Source organism: Rhipicephalus microplus, unplaced genomic scaffold (genome assembly GCF_043290135.1).
Source record: "Rhipicephalus microplus isolate Deutch F79 unplaced genomic scaffold, USDA_Rmic scaffold_34, whole genome shotgun sequence".
Classification (NCBI taxonomy): domain Eukaryota; kingdom Metazoa; phylum Arthropoda; class Arachnida; order Ixodida; family Ixodidae; genus Rhipicephalus; species Rhipicephalus microplus.
The window spans coordinates 428,787-450,683 of NW_027464607.1; the positions used below are offsets into that span (position 1 = coordinate 428,787).

The window sequence follows — 21,897 nt, forward strand, 5'->3', positions numbered from 1 at the left end:
GTTCCACGGTGACCCTTACGAGGACGTCGACGGCTGGCTTGACGACTACAACCATTGCGCCAGTGTCAACGAGTGGAACAAGCACTGAAAGCTTCGGTATGTCCACTTTTTACCTCGAGGACTTTGTGCGCACTTGGTTCGAAAACCATGAAGCCACTATGACAACACGGCCAGAGTTTTGCAACCAGTTGCAGAATACTTTCCGAAGCTCTGATTGAAAGGAGCAAGCAGAACGGCTCTTCAGTTCTCAAAATCGGCGTTCGAACGAGAGTGTTGCCATGTTCGTTGAGGACATGTCGCCGCTGTTCAGGCTAGCTGACTCCTCAATGACGGAAGAGAAGAAGGTGCACCTCCTGATGCGGGCAGTGAAAGAGCAGTTGTTCGCTGGACTAGTGCGCAACCCTCCCAGCACTGTAACGGATTTCCTCCACAAAGCCTCGATGATGGAGATAATGCTAAGGCAGCGTTCGTATCAATATGAGCGTCCTGGCAGTCTTTTGTCAGTGTCATCGGCCCTGCCAACAGCTGACGTCACAACTATTAAGAGACCTGATGGAGCTCGTGCGCAGTATTGTGCGTGAGGAGCTGCAAAGCTGCACACGGTGTCTTCTTAGCCCCAAGTTGCTGCTCTAACGAATGTCGTCTGCGGAGAGGTCCGGCAGCTGGTGCAACCCATGATGACTCTGTGTCCAGGCGAGGTCCAACTTATGATGGCCCCGCGTCCAGCTGAAGATCCATTATTAACATACGCGGGAGCATTACGTACTCCTGCAAGGGCTGTTGGCTATCCATCCCGTCCATCCACACTGCAGACGGCACCGTCATTCTACTCAGGACCACTGCAGTACGGCAACCCACCACTTACGCGGAATTCTAGTGTGTGGCTAGCTCCTGACAACTGGCCTCTCTGTTATCACTGTGGTGAACCAGATCACATCTGCCGTGAGTGCACGTAAAGGCACATGGGTTTTCCTGGTTTCCGTCCAGATGCTCGTTGACCCAGGCATGTGAGCGGCCTCGTGCTGTTGCTGAATACTTGACAAGCCAGCAGTCCCCAACTTTTCCGCATTGCCAATCCCGCTCACTGTCTCCACGGCGCTTCGTGCACCTGGCCAACAGTCGACCTTTCCAGACGTCCTTGCAGGAAGATCGCCTAGATCGACGAGCCTGTGCCGGGGAAACTAAGAACAGCGACCTCTGGGGGTGAGGTCACTGTTGATCGACTGTTACAAGACCCTCCCCCGAGCTGCCTGCCGACATCCGACGACATCCTTTCACAGACGTGTGCCATCGACGATAAACGTGTCTCTGTTCACATCTCCATTCTTGTCGACAACCACCCGCTAACTGCTTTGGTAGATACGCGTGCCGATTATTCCGTGATAGGCGCTGACCTCGCTGCATAGCCGCGAAAGGTAACGACACCTTGGGGACATGGACCCAACCTGCGGACTGTGGGAGGTCATCTATTGACATCGCTGGGAATATGCACTGCCCGGCTCCTAATTCGTGAGTCGACATACATTGCTTCCTTTGTTGTATTGTGCGAATGCTCCCAAAACCTAATTCTTGGAATGGATTGCCTCCGCGAGCATGGAGCCATTATTAACCTTCGCGACCTGCTCATAAAGTTCTGTGACGACCTTACAGCCAAAAGGATGCAGCTGCGCAGACCACAACACTTCAATTGCTGACGGCACCATTGCACTTCCACTGCGAGCCAGCATGTTGGTAACTGTGGAGAGTGACTGTGACAACAAGAGTAGTGGTATCGCCGAAACTAACCTCTCGGTGCTCCTGGCTCAGCAGACTTGTGTTGTGTCGCGCACGCTATCGTCCAACTTGAACATGGGAGGACTCAGCTTCTGATCACGAATTTCAGCGGCCAGTACCAACACTTGGCAAAATGAACAGTGATCGCGAACTTTGAAGCCATTGATGACGAAGAATGTTCCACTATCGCCCCGATTGCTACTGCCGCCGAATGTGACACTGCATTAGCCAGTACAGTTGACGTTAATTGCCAGCTATCCTCTGCGCAGCAGCAGCAGATACGCATGATTTTACGTACTTATAGTGACTGCTTTACGTCCACTTCCAAAATCGAGCAGACCCCAACTGAAAAGCACCGCATTATAACGGACCCTACCGAACGGCCTGTACGACAGCACGCCTACCGCGTGTCGCAAAAGGAACAAGAGGCTCTACATTTTCAGGTGAAACAGATGCTCGACAACGACATCATCCAACCCTCGAACAGTTCATGGGCGTCACCCGTCGTACTTGTTAAAAAGAAAGACAGCACTCTTCGATTTTGCGTCGATTACCGGAAGCTCAACAAAGTGACGAAGAAAAACGTCTACCATTTCCCATGCATAGATGACTCACTGGATCGACTTCCACATGCCCGATATTTTTCATCAATGGATTCGCGCAGCGGCTACTGGCAGATCGAGGTCGATGAACGTCACAGGAAAAAAATAGCGTTCATAACTCCCGATGGCTTCTATGAATTCAGAGTGCTATCATTTGAATTTTGCTCTGCACAGGCAACATTTCAAAGAATGATGGACACCATCCTGTCCGGTCTAATGTGGGAATCCTGCCTCGTCTATTTAGACAACGTCGTTGTTTTTTCCAAAACATTTGAGCAACATTTACAACGACTTCAGTCCGTCTTCGTCGTTATTCGATCCGCAGGCCTATCACCAAAGTCGGAGAAGTGTCATTTCGGCTACGAGGAACTAAAGTTCCTCAACCTTGTCCTTCATGATGGCATTTGACGAGACCCCATAAAAGACCATGGCCGTTGCTGCATTTCCTCCACCTTTGAAAAAACAGGATTTGCGCCGATTTTTAGATCTCTGCGCATACTAGATGCGCTTTGTGCGGAGCTTTGCTAGCATGGCTGAACCCCTTACCCGCTTAACGAAAAAGGATACTCCTTTTTTATGGGGTCTAGAGGAGAGAGCCGCTTTTTCGAGCTTTAACAGCGCCTTCAGAGGGAAGCCTTACTAGGGCATTTTGATGAAGATGCCGCCACCGAACTACACACTCACACAAGTAACATCGGTCTTGGTGCAGTGCCCATCGAGCGGCAAGACGGCGCTGAGCGTCCCATCGCTTATGCTAGTGGCATTCTGTCATCTGCGGAAACTAACTACTCGACCACGGAGAAGGAATGCCTTGCTGTTATTTGGGCGATATCAAAGTTCTGATCTTATCTGTATGGCCGTTCATTCAGAGTAGTTACAGACCATCATGCCTTCTGTTGGCTGGCCAATCTCAAGGATCCTTCAGGGTGCCTTGCGAGGTGGAGCTTGCGCCTTTAAGAATTTGAGGTTACAGTTGTCTACAAGTCTGGCTGCAGGCACACTGATGCTGATTGTCTTTCGCGCGCTCCCCACATGACAACATCGAGTGATGACGATACGGATGGTCATTTTCTTTGCGCAGTCAGTGAATCTGACTCGGCCCAACAACAGTGGAATGATTCAGAGCTCCAACAACTAGTCAAATGCCTTCAAGGTCACAGCTCGAGCCCACCATCGGCATTTGCACGCTAAGGTTAATTTTCTCTCCGCAACGACATCCTCTACAAAAAGAGTTTTGAATCTTATGCGACTGAATACCTCCTCGTTGTTCCACAAGGGCTTGTGCTGACATTTTATCTGCCTGCCACGACGAGCCTTCCTCCTGCCACCAAGGATTCGCACGTACCCTTGCCCGGATTCGGACTCACTACTACTGACCAAAGCTCACTCAGGATGTCAAGCATTATGTTAAAATGTGTAATCATTGCCAGCACCATAAAGCCCCACCTGTGTGCCCTCCTGGTTTATTGCAACTTGTTGCACCACCGTCACAATCATTTGAACGAACCAGCACGGACTTGCTTAGGCCCTTCCCGAAGTCACATGATGGCAACCGCTGGATCATAGACGCTACTGACTATTTAACAAAGTACTGCGAAACGAAAGCTCTACAATGAGGCACCGCCAACGAGATCGCGTATTTTTTCATGAAAAACATCGTCCTCTGCCATGGAGTGCCAACAGTTCTTATCACTGACCGTGGAACAGCTTTTACAGCCCAATTGATGCAAGACGTCATGAAACTTAGTGGAAAAGCTCATCGCAAATTGACCGCATACCATCCACAAACCAATGGTCTGATAGAGAGATTAAACAAGACGCTCGTTGACATGCTATTCATGTACATCGACCGCGATCACAAAAACTGGGATGAAATTTTGCCATACATAACGTTCGCTTACAACACTGCTGTTGCATGTGTAGATTAACGAATGGCCTACTGCTCAAGGTAGTCACTGCTGCCTGGCCATCCGTTAATCTACACACGTAACAACTGGTGACGAGGATGAAAGAAAGTTTCATGTAAGTCTTCGTTCCCGCACCGCTCTGCCATCTGTTCACCATGCCAAGTTTCGGCAACCTCGCGCCGTTCGAGAGGGGAAAAGACGACTGGCCCTGTAACGTGGACCGGCTCCAAGCATTTTTCCTGGTGAATGATGTCGCCCCAGACAAATGTACTGCCGTGTTCATCAGCTGCTGCGGGCAGAAAACGTATGCTTTCCTCCGCAATTTGGTCAAGCCCACCAAGCCCAGTGACAAGACGCTGGACGAAATTCTTCAAGTTCTTGGAAGCCAATACTGTCCAGAGCCCTTTGCCGTCGTGCAGCGTTTTCGTTTCAACTCGCGCGTTCGCGCGGAAGGAGAATCCGTCAGCAATTTTATCGCAGCACTAAAAAGCCTGTCCGAGCACTGCAACTGTGAGGCTGAACTCGAAAACATGCTCCGCGACCGCGTCGTGTGTGGCATAAACAACGTGAATGTCCAGACAAGACTTCTGGAAAAACCGGACCTCACCTTCGACGATGCCGTGCAGACCGCTCTGGCAATGGAAGCAGCAAAAAGGGACGCAAGTGAGATAGTGCAAGTGAACACAAGCAGCGCTTTCTTGTCTCACCGTGTCTCGTCAGGTTCTGGGGGCGTCACCTGCCACCGCTGCGGGGACGGCCATCTTGCATCAAAATGCAAGCATGTGAAGACAATCTGCAATTACTGTCACAAACGAGGTCATTTGGCGAAGTTGTGCAATTCGAGACAAAGAAACAGCCAAGCCCAAAGCAACAGCCCTACCAATGCACGTTCGTTCTCGGCTTGCAGTTCACCGTTGTCAAGTAACCGTCATCGTGCTAATACTGTACGCAAACAGGAAGTCGCTACCACTTCATCTTACGAAGTTTTTGACATGTGGCCGGTCGACTACGCCACCCCGCCTCCCCCTTTCACCGTCACTGTTGACGTTTGCCGCAAGCTGCTCTGCATGGAAGTGGGCACGGGGGCAAGTGTCTGTGTCTTGGCAAAGTCGCGTCTTCTTCAGCTTTTGCCTTCGGTTCCAGTGCAGCCGTCACAAGTGCTTCTGCGAAGCTATTCCGGGGTACTAAAAAAGGTTCAGGACAAAGCTGACGTCAGTGTGAAGTTTCATGGCAGGGAGGCCGACCTACCTATTTTTCTGACCAAAGACGGATCGCCCATACTTCTTGGACGCAACTGGATGCGTGAGCTGGGCATCAGGATCTCAGGTATTGAAGTGAACATCCACGCACTTTCCGACGTCAAACACCTAGTCCAAGGCTACGCCGAAGTTTTTGTAGAAGGTCTGGGTACATTCAAGGGTGCTAAAGTTTCTCTACATCTTCCTTCAGATGCTCCACCTCGGTTCATCAAGCCATGTCCACTGCCTTATGCCTTGACAGATGGAGTAACTCAAGAAATCCATAGACTAAGAAGAGATTCCATTCTTTTTATTTTTTATTTTTATTTAGAACATACTGCAGACCACGACGTGGTCCTTGCAGGACGGGCATACGTAGTTGTACACAAAACTAAAGCATACATATGTATATACATACACAAATAAACATAAAAAATCTATATCCAAATACATACGCATATACATACTCTATATATACACACATATATATACACAATATACACACGTATACACACATATATATACACTAATATATAATTGCCCATACAAGCATATTCAAAAGAACTTAACAAAATTGTGATAGTATGCACATAAAAAAAGGTACAGAAAAGTACATGTCACCCATCGTCACAAGTTGTATGTTGCGGGCAGAGAATTCCATTCTGAAATAGTCCGTGGAAAAAAGGAAAACTTATATGTGTCTGTCCTAGCATAGATAGGTGTTAATGCATCAGAGTGATGGTGCCGTGTTTGCCTTGTGGAAAGAGGGCGTACATAAAGCGAAGAGTTGAGGGTGAATTTGTGGTCAATTACATTGTGTAAAAAATCAAAGCGGTACTTCTGTCTTCTTGATTCAAGAGAAGGAATCTCATTAGCCAACATTAGCTGTGACGGGGTGTCCGAACGTTTGTATTTAGAATAAAGAAAATGAACCGACTTTCTTTGTATTCTCTCAAGTTTGTTGATATTGAGCTTAGTATACGGGTCCCATGCTATGCAGGCATATTCTAGTTTTGGGCGGATATATGTTAGGTAGGCGAGTAACTTAACGTTTGAAGGAGAATTTCTAAGTTTGTGTCGCAGGTAAGCTAGTTTACGGAATGCAGCAGAGCATGTGTTCTCTACATGAAGGTTCCAAGATAAATTGGCAGTGAAGGTTACGCCAAGGTATTTGTAGCTATCAACTTGTTTTAATGGGACAGGCCCCATTTTGTACACGTTATCGAGGGGATTCTTTTTATGCGTTATGCGAAGAGAGACTGTTTTGTCGGTATTTGCAGCCATGCCCCATTTTTCGCACCACAAGGATATGTTATTCAAGCTGAAATCTAGTTCCTTCTGATCATCCACAGATTTAATTGTACGAAACACAACGCAGTCGTCTGCAAACAGTCTTATTTGTGTTCCAGGTGTGACGACGGTGACGATGTCATTAATATATAAAAGAAAGAGTAATGGACCCAAGACACTGCCCTGGGGCACACCTGAAGTAACTGGTAGACAGCCCGAGTTGTGTCCATCAACTGAAACATACTGTTTACGGTTATTCAGATAGTCTGCGATCCAGGAAATCAAGATATCAGGAAGCTTAATGTTTCTTAGCTTTAGAATTAATTTTTCGTGAATGACCCTATCGAAAGCTTTACTAAAATTCGAAAATACAGCATCAATTTGACCGTTAGCATCCAAAGCTTTAGCAAATGAATCGCGATTACTATAACTAATTGTGTGATAGTCGAGCAGCCTTTTCTGAAGCCATGTTGACAAGTGGTTAGTATCGACTTTTCTTCTAAGAATTCATTAATGCGACTTGCGATTATGTGCTCGAAAATTTTGCAGCATGATGACGTCAGTGATATGGGGCGGTAATTCTGTATTAACGATCGATCGCCTTTCTTAAAGACTGGGACAACTCGAGCCATCCTCCAATCACTAGGTACTTTTGCACATAGCAAAGATTCACTGAATAACTTTAACCAGGAATTTAGCAATAGTTTCGGCGTATGGCCTAAGGAACACATTTGGGATGTCGTCAGGGCCAGGAGTTGTTTTGGTTTTTAAGTTTAACAACATAGACACAATGCCATTGTATGAGATGAAGTTCGCCTCATGGCGTTGAAAGACTACAGAGTCTAAAGATAACCCTGAACTACCACTGGTAAATACGCTATGAAAATAATCGTTAAAATGTTGTGCGATAGCATTCAAGTTGTTAACAATGGTTCCATTAATTGTGATTTCCGTGACAGCCTTCTTGCTTTCGCTTAGGTATTCCCAAAACTTATTTGGCGCGTTCTTTATAAAGTTCGGCAATGTTGCAGTGAAATATAGGTCTTTCGAATTGCGTACAGCGCATGCTAGCTTGTCTTGCAGTTCACTGATAACATCCGTATGCGCACTAATAATCCCCGTACGCGCATGTTTCTTCTTTATTCGTTTGATTTTGCGCTTCAATTGAATTATGCCATGCGTCATCCATGGTTTACTTTTATTGACTTTTTTAGATTTAGTAGGTATGAATGTATCTATGCAATGCTTGCACATTGTAGTAAAGGTTGCCCACAAAGCACTCACTTCACCGCCACTGTCAGAAAAGCCCGTAAGACAGGTTTCCATGTAGTCAACGACGCTGGCGTCATCAGCTCTCGAATAATCTTTAATAGATATGGTTTTGGGAATTTTGCGAACAGCAATCTTGACAATGGGTACAGAAACCGCAAAAAGGAAATGATCTGACAAACCATCCTCAATTGACACAATATGCTCAGTAAATGCACGGTTTAAAAATACAACATCTAATACAGAACAGGATGACCCTTGCACACGCGTGGGTTCATTAACCACTTGGATTAGATCATGTGTCAGCATAATGTCGAAAATAATGTTAGCGTTTTCATCACTCTTATTGTTTGCTTGGAGAAGCTCCCAATTGACACCAGGCAGGTTCAGATCACCAATCAATGAAATTTTCTTATTCTGGTAAGAAAACATGTGATCTTGAAGTTTAATAAAATAATCTGAAGTAGCGTCAGGTGGCCTGTAACATGCGTACAACACGAAGCAATGGCCCCAGCATGATAACTTGACGCATAAGCGCTCCAGGTCGGGAGTGTCGCCGATAAGCGTCGCATCTATCTGATCTTTCACTAGAACGGCCACACCCCCGCCTCTGTGCATTCTATCTTTGCGAAACACTTTGTAATTGGGTGGAAAGACTAGTTCATTTGTTATATCACTACGTAACCAAGTTTCTGTTATGATTGCGATGTGTGGATCACGCAGTAGCAGTTGAATTTCAAGTATATCTGTCTTGTTTACTACGCTACGAGCGTTGAAATTGACGATATGCAGGTGTTTTTCTGTGGCTGAAATCGAATTTATGTAGGATGGACGGTTGATTTCTAAACACGGAATCTTTAAAACATTGCCTTGGCAGTCGGAGAAACTAGCGCCTACCTTAGCTTTTGCGCGTGACGACGGGTCATTGGCCGGCGTGAATTTTCTTTGTTGTTTTTTTGAGCAGCAACTCTGTCATTTGTTTCCTCGTTCCAAACATATGCCACTTTATTGATGTACAATTTGTCAAAAGCTAAGGAAACTTTGTCCCCTCTCTCCCGGTTTTCCTTCGCACTTGCCCAAAGCTTCCGCCTAACTTCCCGAACTTTCTGCGAATAGTCCTCACTTATTGATATAGGAGAGTTCTTCAGTTTTGTGGCATTGTTTAAAAATTAATGTTTTATCTCTCGTATCGAGCAGTCTCAGGATGACCGGTCGTTTCTTATTCGGAGATGGACGACCTAATCGGTGAATTCGTTCTATCGCTACTGGTTCCAGTTCGAGAAGGTCTTGAAAGATACCTTTATTTACGGCTGTTTCCAGAGATCCACCGTTTTCACCCTCTGGTTCTGGTAGCCCAAAAATGACCAAATTAGGTCTTCTACTGCGGTTCTCTAAATCGTCTATCTTCCTTTCAAGCGTTAGAACAACTTGGTTCATATGCGTGAGCCGGTCCTGACATGAAGTGACTTTTTCTTCAAGGTTTGACAAAGCGTCCACCTTTTTTTCAATTTCTACCAGGCGGTTTTCCTTTATATCTTTAATATCAGTTGCGATTTCCCTAAGCTGCTTTAATATTAGTGCAGTGTCAGGACCGGGGTTAGTTTCAATGTCCCCCCCTAAAAGCAGTAATTTCCTGAGACAGATAACAGCAATATCAAGCAAGCAACACAGCCATGGGCATGGCAGCACTAGTAGAAAAGGATCGCTTGAACGGAAACACTTGCCGTAACATTTCCTCACCTGCACAGCAAAAAGCAGAGGTTTGTCAGCGAACCGCATTCTTTCGGTGCCGCCGTGCCCAGTGGTAGCGCATTCCAAAGGATGGCCCTTTATACTGGTTCCGCATGGTGTCGCTCCATGCGAAGGTTGCGTGCCGGCTTCTGCGCTTGGTGACGTAGAATGAAGTGGTGGTCTGATGGGTGGTGTCAAACGCTGATACCCAGCGTCATGACAGTAGAAATCCCTGGGCTGATGCCTAGCCGCCTCGACAACGGTATGCTCACTGACGTACGCAGTGCGCAGGAGGCCGAGGAACTGCACAGCAAAAAGCAGAGGTTTGTCAGCGAACCGCATTCTTTCGGTGCCGCCGTGCCCAGTCCTGACAGCACGGCGGCAGTCAAGACAGCAAAACTTGTACCAGTCAAGACAGCAAAATGGGCTGCACCTATTGTTCCTGTGACGAAAAAAGATGGACGCATCAGAATCTGTGGAGACTTTGGTGTCACCATAAACCCAGTGGCAACAGTGGAGCAGTACCCCATTCCAAGGATCGAGGACCTGTGGACTGTGCTTGCTGGAGGTGAGAAATTCACAAAATTGGTTTTGCGAGATGCGTACCAGCAAGTTGTCCTTGACGAGGCCTCTAGGGAGTACGTCACCATCTCGACACATATGGGGTTATTTCAGTACACCCGGTTGCCTTTTGGCGTCTCATCTGCTCCTGCCATATTTCAGCGCGAGATGGAGAACTTGTTCAGGGGACTGCCCTATGTAGCAGTCTATTTTGACGACATTCTTGTGACTGGCGCAAATGGTGCTGAGCACCCTCGCAACATTCGTGCTGTACTTAGCAAGCTTCAGGAATCTGGCATCAAGCTGAAACTTCTTCATGCCACAAGTTGAGTATCTCAGGCACATCATCAGCAAGGAAGGCCTTTTCCCGAATGTTGAAAAAGTAGCAGCCTTTCTGCATGCACCTGTGCCTCAGGATGTCAGGGAACTTCGAAGCTTCTTGGGACTTGTAAACTTCTACAGGCGCTTCATACCCAATCTTTCGTCACTCCTTCGTCCACTGCACTTGCTTCTTTGTGAAGGGAAGAAGTGGGAGTGGGGACATGAACAACAACATGCATTCAATGCCTGTAAGCACTTGGTGACATAAGCTCCAGTTCTTGTGCATTTCAACCCTGCCAGGCCTGTTTGCCTCAGCTGTGACGCATCGCCTTATGGTATAGGTGCAGTTCTGGCGCACAAAGATGCTGATGGTGGGGAACATCCCATTGCTTTTGCCTCAAGGAGCTTGTCAAAAGCAGAACAAAACTACAGTCAACTCGACAAAGAGGCACTGGCTTTAGTGTTTGGTGTGGATCTGTTCCACCAGTGCTTGTGGGGCATCTCATTCGAAGCACACACTGACCACAAGCCACTTCTTGGACTGCTGGGTGCCAACAAGCCCGTTCCTGTGCAAGCTTCGCCTCGAGTTGTCAGGTGGGCTCTGAAGCTTTCTGCTTACAAGTATGAACTTGTATACAAGCCTGGCAGAGAGCTTTGCCACGCTGATGCTCTTAGGAGACTGCCTCTCTTAACTGACAATACTGCATTACCACGACCTGCTGAAATCTTCTTGCTAGAGGAGGCATATCCGAGACTCCTTTCACCAGGTGTTGTGGCCCAAGTCACACGAAATGACCCAGTTCTAGGCCATGTTGTTTTTGCTGTTCTGAAAGGAGAAAGCCTCCCAGTAGGACCAGAGTGGAACCCTTTCAATACCAGAAGCTCAGAACTCAGTATCCAAAAAGGTTGCCCACTCTGGGGATCAAGAGTAGTGATCCCAAAGTTGTTACAGGCCCAAGTTCTTGGTGTTCTTCATGCTAGCCACCCAGGTATCGAGAAGAGCAAGATGATTGCCAGGAGCCATGATTGGTGGCCAGGCATTGACAATGACATTGCCAACAGCGTGAAGAGCTGCGCTATGAGCCAGACTCATTCCTAAGTCACACATTCTTGGTTATTGTGGATGCGTTCTCAAAGTGGATAGAAGTCTTTCCTGTGTGTTCTACATCTGCAGAACCTACTATTTCTACATTGAGAATTGCATTCGCTCAGCATGGCCTGCCTGATGTCATAGTTTTTGACAACGGTCGTGCCTTCACCAGTGCCCAGTAGCTTGAGTTCTTAACTCGAAATGGAATACGCCGCATGCTTGTACCGCCGTATTACCCTGTCTCAAATGGTGCAGCTGAACGAGTTGTACAAACTGTGAAGAACAAACTCAAGAAGTCTGGTTCTGAGAACTTCCAAACGCAGATCTCCAGGTTTCTGTTCCACTATAGGACCACACTACATGAAGTGACAGGTCGGCTACCGTGTGAACTCTTGAGAGGAAGAATGTTCAAGACTCCGTAACATGTCCTCAGGCCAAGCCTGCAGACATCTGTATTCCTAAAACAGCTCAAGCAGAAGTTGTATGCTGACTGAGGGTCCCGGCAGGCTCTATCACTGCAGCCAGGTGATGACGTGCACGCACGAAACTTTCGTAGGGGTACACCCTGGGTGCCTGCCAGTGTTGTGGGCGTCACTCCGTCATCAGCCAGTGTCCGTTTTGAAGATGGCATCTTAGGAAACCGACACAGTGACCACTTGCGCCTTGTGCAGACAGAACCATTGGGCTCTCCTGAAGCTGCTATCACTGCAGCTCCACCTCAGTTGGAGCCGCCGCTTCTTCATGCACCAGTTGTTCCAGAAGTGCCTAATCAGGAACAGCTACCTGGGACTAGCTTCTCTGGGAGTAGCTGTGCCACGGAGAGCGACAGGGCTGCGCTTAACAGTATCAGTGGTGTGCATGTGAACAGTGACTCCGTCGTGCTGACGCCTAGCACGCCGAAGTTGCGACGTGGCACAGCTACTCCCAGAAAAGCTAGTTCCAGGTAGATTAGGCACTTCTGGAACAGCTGGTGAATGAAGAAGCGGCGGCTCCAACTGTGGTGGAGCTGCAGCGATAGCAGCTTCAAGAGAGGCCAATGCGGTTCAAGAGACTACAGGTTTCACTTTTTCCGGTTGCTTCACTGCCGAGAAGCTATTACGATGTTGGATGCCATGCTCTTGCCTGACATGACCGATATTCCTATTGATGCGAACGACTTTATCCAGCTCGCCGACGCGGCCCGCCATCTTGCTCTCGAGCAGATCCGAAAACAACAACGCATCGACTTGCAGAGGTACAACTCTCGTCATCGCCATGTTATTTTCCAACCCGGTGATGTGGTGTGGCTGTAAAGTCCCGTTCGCCAAAGGGGCCGCTTGGAAAAGTTACTTCACCGCTACTTCGGTTCCTATAGAGTACTACGGCGCCTCACAGATGTCAACTACGAAGTCCTGCTTGAAGACACAGCTTGGCGATCTTGACATTCCCAGCAAGGGGACATTATTCATATGTCACGAATGAAGCCACACTACCCCCGAGCCACCTGACACTGCTTCATCATGCGTCTTTGTTTGTGTACAGGGTTACTTTAACTTCTAATCGGCATTGAGCATCAGGGCGGTACTTTTTTTTTGGAAGGGGGGTAATGCCACGGGGATGGAGCAAGATTGAGCCATGCCAATAGAAGTATGTGCCATTCTGTGACAAAGAGACTGGTTGTTGCACTCGTGGTCTAATGTTCAGTTCGACTCGACATCCAGTGCTGCTCCTCCTCTGAACAGACATTGTGGTCTATTCGTAATCACGTGACAGTATGTAGAAGGAGAACTGCTCCTATGGGAATTAGTAGGGTGGTTTTACTACACGAGATATGCCACTAATCTATTAACCCTTGACCTTGGTAACATGTTTTTATACTTTTGTACTTCTTAATCCATCTCTTGACAATATATTTATGGTGTTGTCATGCTTAACTCAAACTATCAAGATGCATTTCCCACATTGAGGAATTGAAGGAATGAAATTGAATGGCCTCACCCTTTCCCGGGTGGGATTGCGCCAATTGTTACAGTGAAAGTTGTTATGATATCAGAACACAGGTCATGCGCAGCGCTGTAGTTCTGTGACGCTTCCGCTGCCGCTGCCACCGCCGGTGTCCATAACCAGTATCGAACAAAAAAAAAAAAACTCAGTAAATAAAGGATACCAGTATTCTACCACTGAGCCACGCCAGGGCTTGAAAGTCGTTTCTAAACTGGCCTTAGGCAGGCTTGATGTTGGGAAAGGAGTTGTGTTAATATGAGTTTGTCCCTTCCTTTTCATTTTTTTCTAATTGTGCAAACAGGGTCGGGCTACTGTTCTGTAGTTAAAACGTGGTATCAATTCATGAGCATACTTATTATGAACTTTTGAAATTGAGTACTCGTCAGATTAGTGTAAATACTCTACTTCAAAGCATAGTTTTTATCAAGCTGAGCCAAATAAATCTTTTTTTTCTGTTTTTTTCTTGTGCATTGTAAGTATACCTCATTCACTGTTTTTAGCAACATATTTGTGTGCACTTCGCATGTTAGCATTTGGTTTTTGGGGGCACTTTTGATAAGACGAACTCCTGATAAAACAAACGAATTATCGTGGTCTCTTCTATTTCGTCGTAAAGGAATTCTACAGTATTTAATTCTTAAATCTAACAGTTTAAAAATGACAGGTCTCATCGAGTTGGGTTTTCACTTGTTTAGTCTCTGTATACGCTTGATTTGTACGCTCTCAATTTCATACCTGCCAACTCTTCCGATTTTCCCGTAAAATGTAGGAATTTCGTCCTCGCTTACGATTTTATGAATCTTGCCTGAAATTCGATGAAAAATATTTTATTTTGGATAAAGAAAATAAAGCGTGGCCACTGTGATTGGTTACGGCGCATTGCCGTAGCCATTGTCGTAGCTAGTCGTGGAGGCCACAAAAACAGCGTTGTGCTATATTCTGCCACCAGGATAGAACAATATGTATTGGTGTTATCATCATCACATACCTGCCAAATCTCCCTCATTGTCCGGGAGACTTTGTATTTCGACCGTTTCTGCCGTTTGTACGGATGCCATGAAAATCTTTCGGAAATTGAAATTTGTGTGCGAGATGTGGCGGCATTGATGAAAATGCAGGTCAGTCTATTCCAGGCTTTTTGCGAGCCCGCCGCATTTTATTATAAACGAATTTGAGAGGCGTTCATCTAAACTTACAGTAAAGTCTCAGTGATGCGAAACCGCGACAGAAACAAATTCCTGAAATTTCCAGCCAAATTCAATTGGGCCCAAATTCAAATGTTCCGAACACTTTTCCTGATCATGGTGTGTCATATGAACTTCAGTACTGAAACCGTTGAAAGAAGGTCCATCGAGAGCAGCGTGCTCGAAGTAGAAGTACGAGTGCAACCAGTGCACGCACTGTCTTTTACAGTGTGTGTGATTGTCATTGCGACAACCGCTGTGGATGAAACCGCGGTTGTTCGACAAGATGATGTATGGGGACGACGTTACTGACAGAACTCTGAAAGTGTGCGTGCGGCCGACGCTTGACGAGTCAAAGCAACGCTCCTTTCCACAAACTCTGTGGACAAAAACCATGGCAGTTGCGATCATAGCATAAAAAGACTTAGTATTGAAGGCATGTGGAATGAAAACAAAACTACTGTTTGCCCCAACCGCCGCATACATACTGCGATTGCGGTGATGTGATTGCGATCTATGAGCTCCAAGCTGATGTGGCTGATGCAGCGGTAGATTAAAGGCAGTAAGTAAAGGCGTAAAAAAGACTAGAAGCATTTCGGCGTTCCTGTCTAAAGAATCTAGTAGCGAGCCAAGCCAAAGCTTTGATCCACGCTTTCGTGGCAGTCGGCTGCGCCGTCCCGTCCGTTCACGTGTGAAGACATATGCGAGTTGTTTTGATGGAAATAGACTTTTATGCTAGTTGTTTTGATGACATGAAATTTCTGGAGCATTTGCTCTCCCCCTTTGCGACTTTCACCTTAGTGGGAAACCCTACCCTCGTGTGTTCGGCCACTCCAAGTCATTACGAGACTGCAATGCCGATGTTTGCGCTTGCATTTGGGACCCCCTTCCTCTCTTGTTTTTTGCGATGTTTTCTGTTTTTTTTGTGCGAAAAATGGGGTGAAATAATTCAACGAGTCTACTTGACTTATGGTGGGAAAACATGCTTATGCTTGTTGCTAAAACCAAATCCACCACAGCTACAAAGAAAAAAGTCGGTAAACCCCCCTGCCCCATGCCCCCCTTCTCCGCTTGGGCATTTTACGAATTTCTCTATTGCCAAGTTGGCTGGTATGCTAATTCAAGGATATATAAAAATGGTTTTATTTACCACACTTTCAAGTGTAGTGTTGGTTTTACCTTTTTTGTGGAAGTGTATGAAGTTAGAGCGTATGCTATAGTTTATATTTAAGCGCTTTAATTGTATTTTTCATGCAGGTAATTTGCTTTTACGCAATGGTACTTTTTGTTTGAAAGTGGAAATCGAATCTAATTTCTTTTTGATGTCTGCAAGACAAGATTCTTTGGTTTCTTTAATGTCCGATGCAATTTCCTTAAGTCATTTAGCGATTGGCGCTGTGTCTCAGCCTGGATTTTCTTCTTTGTCGCCTCCAAGCAACCACCAATTTCTGACAAAATATTGCCACGTTCCATTTCCCAAGTTTTGTTATCGTCCCAAAACACTACATAATTCTCAGCGCAAGCCGCACCTGCAGTTTTCGAGAAGCTTCCGGACTGTAGTAGATCATTTCGATAAGATCACGCCTACTCTGTGAACTGTACAGATTATTCTGGAACCTACGCCACCGCCAGCGATAAGGCTAGAACATTCGACGGCAAGAGTATAAATGCCGACCCGCTTCGCCGCTTGTCAGTAGTTGATCGACGGCCGACACTCCGTTCATTGCTATCTGTGCAAGACTGCTACTGTAATCAAACTTTCCGTTTACCGGGCACAGGTTCGGCCAAATAAACAGTTAAATCCCAACATAAAGTCTCCTGTCTTCGGCCTAGTCACGACCCCGTGACAATATATATAAACATATCACACAGCTGGTGGCATGGCTGTATATAGAAAAAACTGTAATCAGAAGAAATACATTCACTATAATTGCTTCATACCTGTGTAGTGAAGACAAGTGGGTTTTGAGTGATCTGCATGTTTTTGATGCTGCTGAGCCTTGTGGCCATAAAGTAAACTGGCAGTCCTTTTATAGTGCATTGTGTCACCGCCTGCATAATGTCACCGCCTGTGGTGGTGCTGCACAGCGCTTTATGCACAGTGATGCAGAGTGATGATTCAGTTGTTCCCACTGCAGCCAGTTGAGATCTTGAAGCATGTACTAAGGCTGTCCATCGAGGTGAAGTGTATTGATTGTAGTCGTGAGTTGTTCTGAGCACCATGATATAGATCTTGCAGAAGGCTAACAATCTGCGCAATGAAGACTAGTGGGTTTTGAGTGATGTGCATGTTTTCTATGCCGCCAAGCTCTTGTTACGTTAGAGCATTTATGAAATTTTGTTACTTGTTATGTTGGAGTATTTAACATTAATGTCAGTAATTATTAAACCAAGATCTGCTAATCAAACTATGCAAGTCTAAAATGAAAATTCAAACAGGCATTGAGATATGATTGGGTGTGAGCATACACTTACAATGGCAGCCCAAGTGCTTCCATGTGTTTAGCTTGGTATTTTCAGCCAAAAGGTGTGACTCATAAAAATTTAAGCAACAAAGGAGTTCTCATCAGTGTGTATATATGTTGTGCTAGTTTCAACAAAAATTAATAATGATCATCAGAGTGTAAGGCTGGGTGAGTTAGTGCATAGCTAAACAAATTATTTGTTGCACAACAGAGAATGAGAAAGAAAAACCGAAAAGACAGAATAGGGGATTTCGTTCTGTTCTGTTTCTTTTTTTTCCCTCGTTAAGCCAGAAATAATATTCAGCTCTTTAAGGTATGAGGCCAAGTCAAAAAAGGAAATTGTTTCTTAAAATGCCTTTTTTCGGTCTTAGGTTATGTTAAATGCCCAATTCATTGCCTGCCATTTTGCAGCATAAATCTGCCTCCTATATGTTTTTTTTTTTTCAAAAGATATAAGCTAAAATGTTCAACCTACAAAACTGAAACTAAAAGTACCAGTTTTTGTGTGCCTCATAACATTGGCCTGAAATGTGGTACTTTTTTTGGCTATTTATCATGTCTATGATGTGGGAACATGTCCTAATGCTCTGAAAGCATTGTCGACACATCCTTTTTAATCATAAATGTCATAAACTTCTCATTAGGGGAACGCGTGAAGTGGTACATGTAACACCCATGTTCAAGGACACGTATGTGAGCCTGTAAACCATCAAATTTCATTGTCAGCGACGATGTCAGTCACTTCAGTATTGGCAACAGAAGCACATTTTGACATTTCGAAACAAATTGGCATAGAGCCTGGCCCCTACATCGGAAAAGCGTGCCTCACAATTGATTAGCACTGCAGCGCGAAAGCTCCCCATCATGTCACTAATGCTGCAAAGCAAACTCGAAAACAGAAAAAAAATAGAGCGGCCCCTAGAGAAAAGGCACACAGCAGTAAGGTTCGATAGAACTGGCTACAAATATTGACAATTTTAGCCCTCTTAATTATGTTGCATAAGCACGGCTCCTGTTTTTGTTTATTTTCTTGAAATTTGTATTTTTTGTATTTTTTCCCACACGAACATTTGTAGCTGTTTTGCTAATTAACATTTTTATTAAAACTTGGCACACTTTCTTATCATATATATGGCATGTAATGAACCTCAATGAGCGAAATCATGTCATGAAGTTTATTATGCTTGCCTTTTATACGAAGGTGCCTCTAGTACTACCGCATATTTTTTTTTGGTGATTGCTAAGTTTTCACTATTCGTGAGATCTTATTTGTTTTGGTTCATTGCTCAGGTCAAAGACTTTTATATAGGCCTAAAATATATCAAAATTTCTTAACGAGTGGAACTTGAGTTAGGAGCCTTTGTGCAGGGCATACATATAATGAAATTTTGAATTATGAAAAATGAAAAAAAAAATCACGATTTGTTTATTAATGCTCACATTTGCCTAAAAAGATGCACTTTATTTTGCAGACTAATAGTTTCTAGTGATTATTGCTTTAAAAAATTTTTTTGGTCACTTGGCCTTATACATCAAAGGCCAACTCCAACGATTTTTTGGCCATGTCAGGATAATGGTGCTTTTATACTTGAACTGGTATAGCGCATTACGGGGAAGAAGAAACGGCCGAGCAGACCGACACAAGAGGACAGAGCGCAACACTCGTGGTGCTTTTATATTCCCGAGACACTCTTGTCACGTGCCCGATAGCTGAAATGCTCAATAAATTTGAAAATAATTTTTAATTACTGAAAAACCTTAATACCGGAATCGAAACCCAATCGAGTGCGCGTCTACGTGTGATCTAATCATTTGCCCGAACCTGCCCGATTGCGCATAATGCCTGCCAGATTGCACTTCCTGTCCATGCCATCCGCCAAGATCGGCTAAAATGCTTACACTGTTATGGTACATATATGGCAAATCGTGAAAGGCTCACAATGCAACACCACTTGCCACCTATCGCATGCCCGCCAACACGAAAAAGGAAATCGCATACTCAACCAAGGAAGTGCCGGCCACACCCGCACAATCCATAGCAGACAAGCAGACGCCGCAGGCACATCAGTTCCATCATTTCTGCCAGGCAAAACTCAATGTCACACGCACAGTGTTGCCAATAATTTTGGCAAGCGAGGTGAGCGTTTCGAGGCAAGCTATAAAATTCATTTGAAAAGAATCTGCGAATCTCTCAAGCTTTCAATCTGGCACAAATTGAGCAAACGTGCAAATTAACTTACCCAGTGAATTTCGTTGAGATTCATTGAACTCGAGAAATCGCCGGAGTTGGCCTTTAAGGTCTTAAGCAGCCAATTTATTGTACGATCAGATATATAAAGATAAATTACCTCATAATGACAATATGCACAGTTGTAATTGATTGAGGGCCATTATGAATATAGTATCCAGGCTTGGCTTAATTGCTTTGGCTTCTTTATGAGGCTCGTGGTGGCATGAAAAACATCCTGGATATTTTGCCACTGTTTGGTTACTGTCTTGCTTCCTTGGTTTGAGCCAAATTATCAGTGTCTGATTATGTCACAGCCACTTGAATTTTGAGTAGGCAGTATCAATGTAGTGTTTTGGGTGTGTTTGTGTGTCACACTGTAGTTTTATTGCACTCGGAAAAACACGGACTGATAAAGACGTGACACACACTAGGGCTAATTTGCGACAACGTTTATTTTGGAAACAGGTAACCACATATATAACCGTACATGTGTTGCATGTTAGTGCATGTATGTGTAGCGTGTTTCTCTGTCCGTGTTTTTTTTATGTGCTATGAAACTGCACTGTGAAAACATGGTGGTCAGGGCGTGTTTCCAGCTTCCAAAGCAGAATGTGGAACTTATATTACATGAAAGAAAAAGCTTTTCAGTATGTGGCTGGCACTCGAGGGAAAAACTGTTGCATGGAATGTTGTTTTGCTGACCTATTGCTGAACGCTATTAGCAGTAATTGGGACTGAACAGAACAGTTGAAAGCACTCTGATTCCAGGGCACTCTGCACTCATTGATATTACCAGTAAGATGTTCGTTATGCTTGTGTCATTTTTGAGGATTTAGTATGTGCTCGGAAAAGTTAATTTGTCATCGCACAAGAAATGATTGTGGAAGTGACTGCTTCAATTCCACTTACTGCCATCCTGAGTAAGCTTAGGCCGTACTCGTTTTTATTTTTACAAACGTACTATTTTTAGTCTTCTAAAGAAAAGTTGTGTAAAACAGGAGAAAAGTGTGTCATTTCTGTACCAGCACAAGAAACTTGGCCATCTTGGGTGAAACCACTGCGACAGAAAAATGTTTATGCATGAATCTTAGGAAATCTGATTTTCAACTGTTGATGCTGTACTTCCCATTGTCACCAAAAAGCTGGTGCATCATTTAGCTATACAGCTAAAATGTTGCAGTTTTTTTCATGGACGCCTGACTTTTTCTGGCTACTTTTACTGCCCTTGGTTAAAGCTGGCTATTTTCTGGCAATTTTTTGTTTTTTATTTGGCAGTGCCGGTTTTGAAGCATGTTCACAGTATGACTAGAGTTTAATGGAACCATAGGCAGGTTATCTTGAGAGATGGCAGGCAGCTCTTTAGGCTGTTGATTTTTGATGCCTAAGACCCTATAATGCCATTGCATGTTGCCCAGGGTGTGATCTTCTCGGTCAGCTTTCATGTGCCACAGCGGCTACTATGCTCCACATCAGATGATCGGTCACTGCGTGTCTACCGTTTCCATGAGGCTGGTCCAAGTAACACTTTACCTGAACGAGCCGGCACCAGCAGTGCCACCACACACTCGGGAACTGCCTCCCTGCTGCCCTTTGGGCCAGCTCAGTTGGCCAGTGGGTGGTTCAGTTCAGTGCACGCACTCTATGGCCACGAGTCGCGGGTGTGGCGAGCCGCCATACTGCACAACTGCTATATCAGCGTTGGTGAGGTGAGCATGTTCTCCTTTTTACTACAGTGGAATCTTATGTATGCCCTGGTCACGGAAGAACACCCGTAACAATGGAAAACTTCAATCATATGATGCAATTTCATGCTTTTATGCAATAGCTCTGGTAAAAAAAAAGTTTTCTTTACTCGAGTCTGTTGTGCACTAAACGCGCGCACGCACGCACGCACGCACGCACGCACGCACGCACGCACGCACGCACGCACGCACGCACGCACGCACGCACGCACACACACACACACACACACACACACACACACACACACACACACACACACACACACACACACACACACACACACACACACAACACACACACACACACACACACACACACACACAGCCCTGCCGCGGTGGTCTAGTGGCTAAGGTACTCGGCTGCTGACCCGCAGGTCGCGGGTTCAAATCCCGGCTGCGGCGGCTGCATTTCCGATGGAGGCGGAAATGTCGAGGCCCGTGTGCTCAGATTTGGGTGCACGTTAAAGAACCCCAGGTGGTCAAAATTTCCGGAGCCCTACACTACGGCGTC

General features: G+C 45.4%; 1 protein-coding gene across 12 annotated transcripts in view; it reads left to right on the forward strand.

The window, feature by feature from the left end:
* LOC119162985 (tRNA (34-2'-O)-methyltransferase regulator WDR6) overlaps positions 1-21,897 on the forward strand; it is a 996,048-nt gene that overhangs the window by 149,822 nt on the left and 824,329 nt on the right. For 11 of the 12 annotated variants that reach the window (XM_075884507.1, XM_075884515.1, XM_075884512.1 and 8 more), the window contains one exon: positions 21,060-21,350. The exons of the other annotated variant lie outside the window; for it this stretch is intronic. In XM_075884507.1, coding sequence (XP_075740622.1) covers positions 21,060-21,350 — 291 coding nt within the window. The remainder of the gene's footprint in view (positions 1-21,059; positions 21,351-21,897) is intronic. 12 annotated transcript variants of the gene reach the window in all.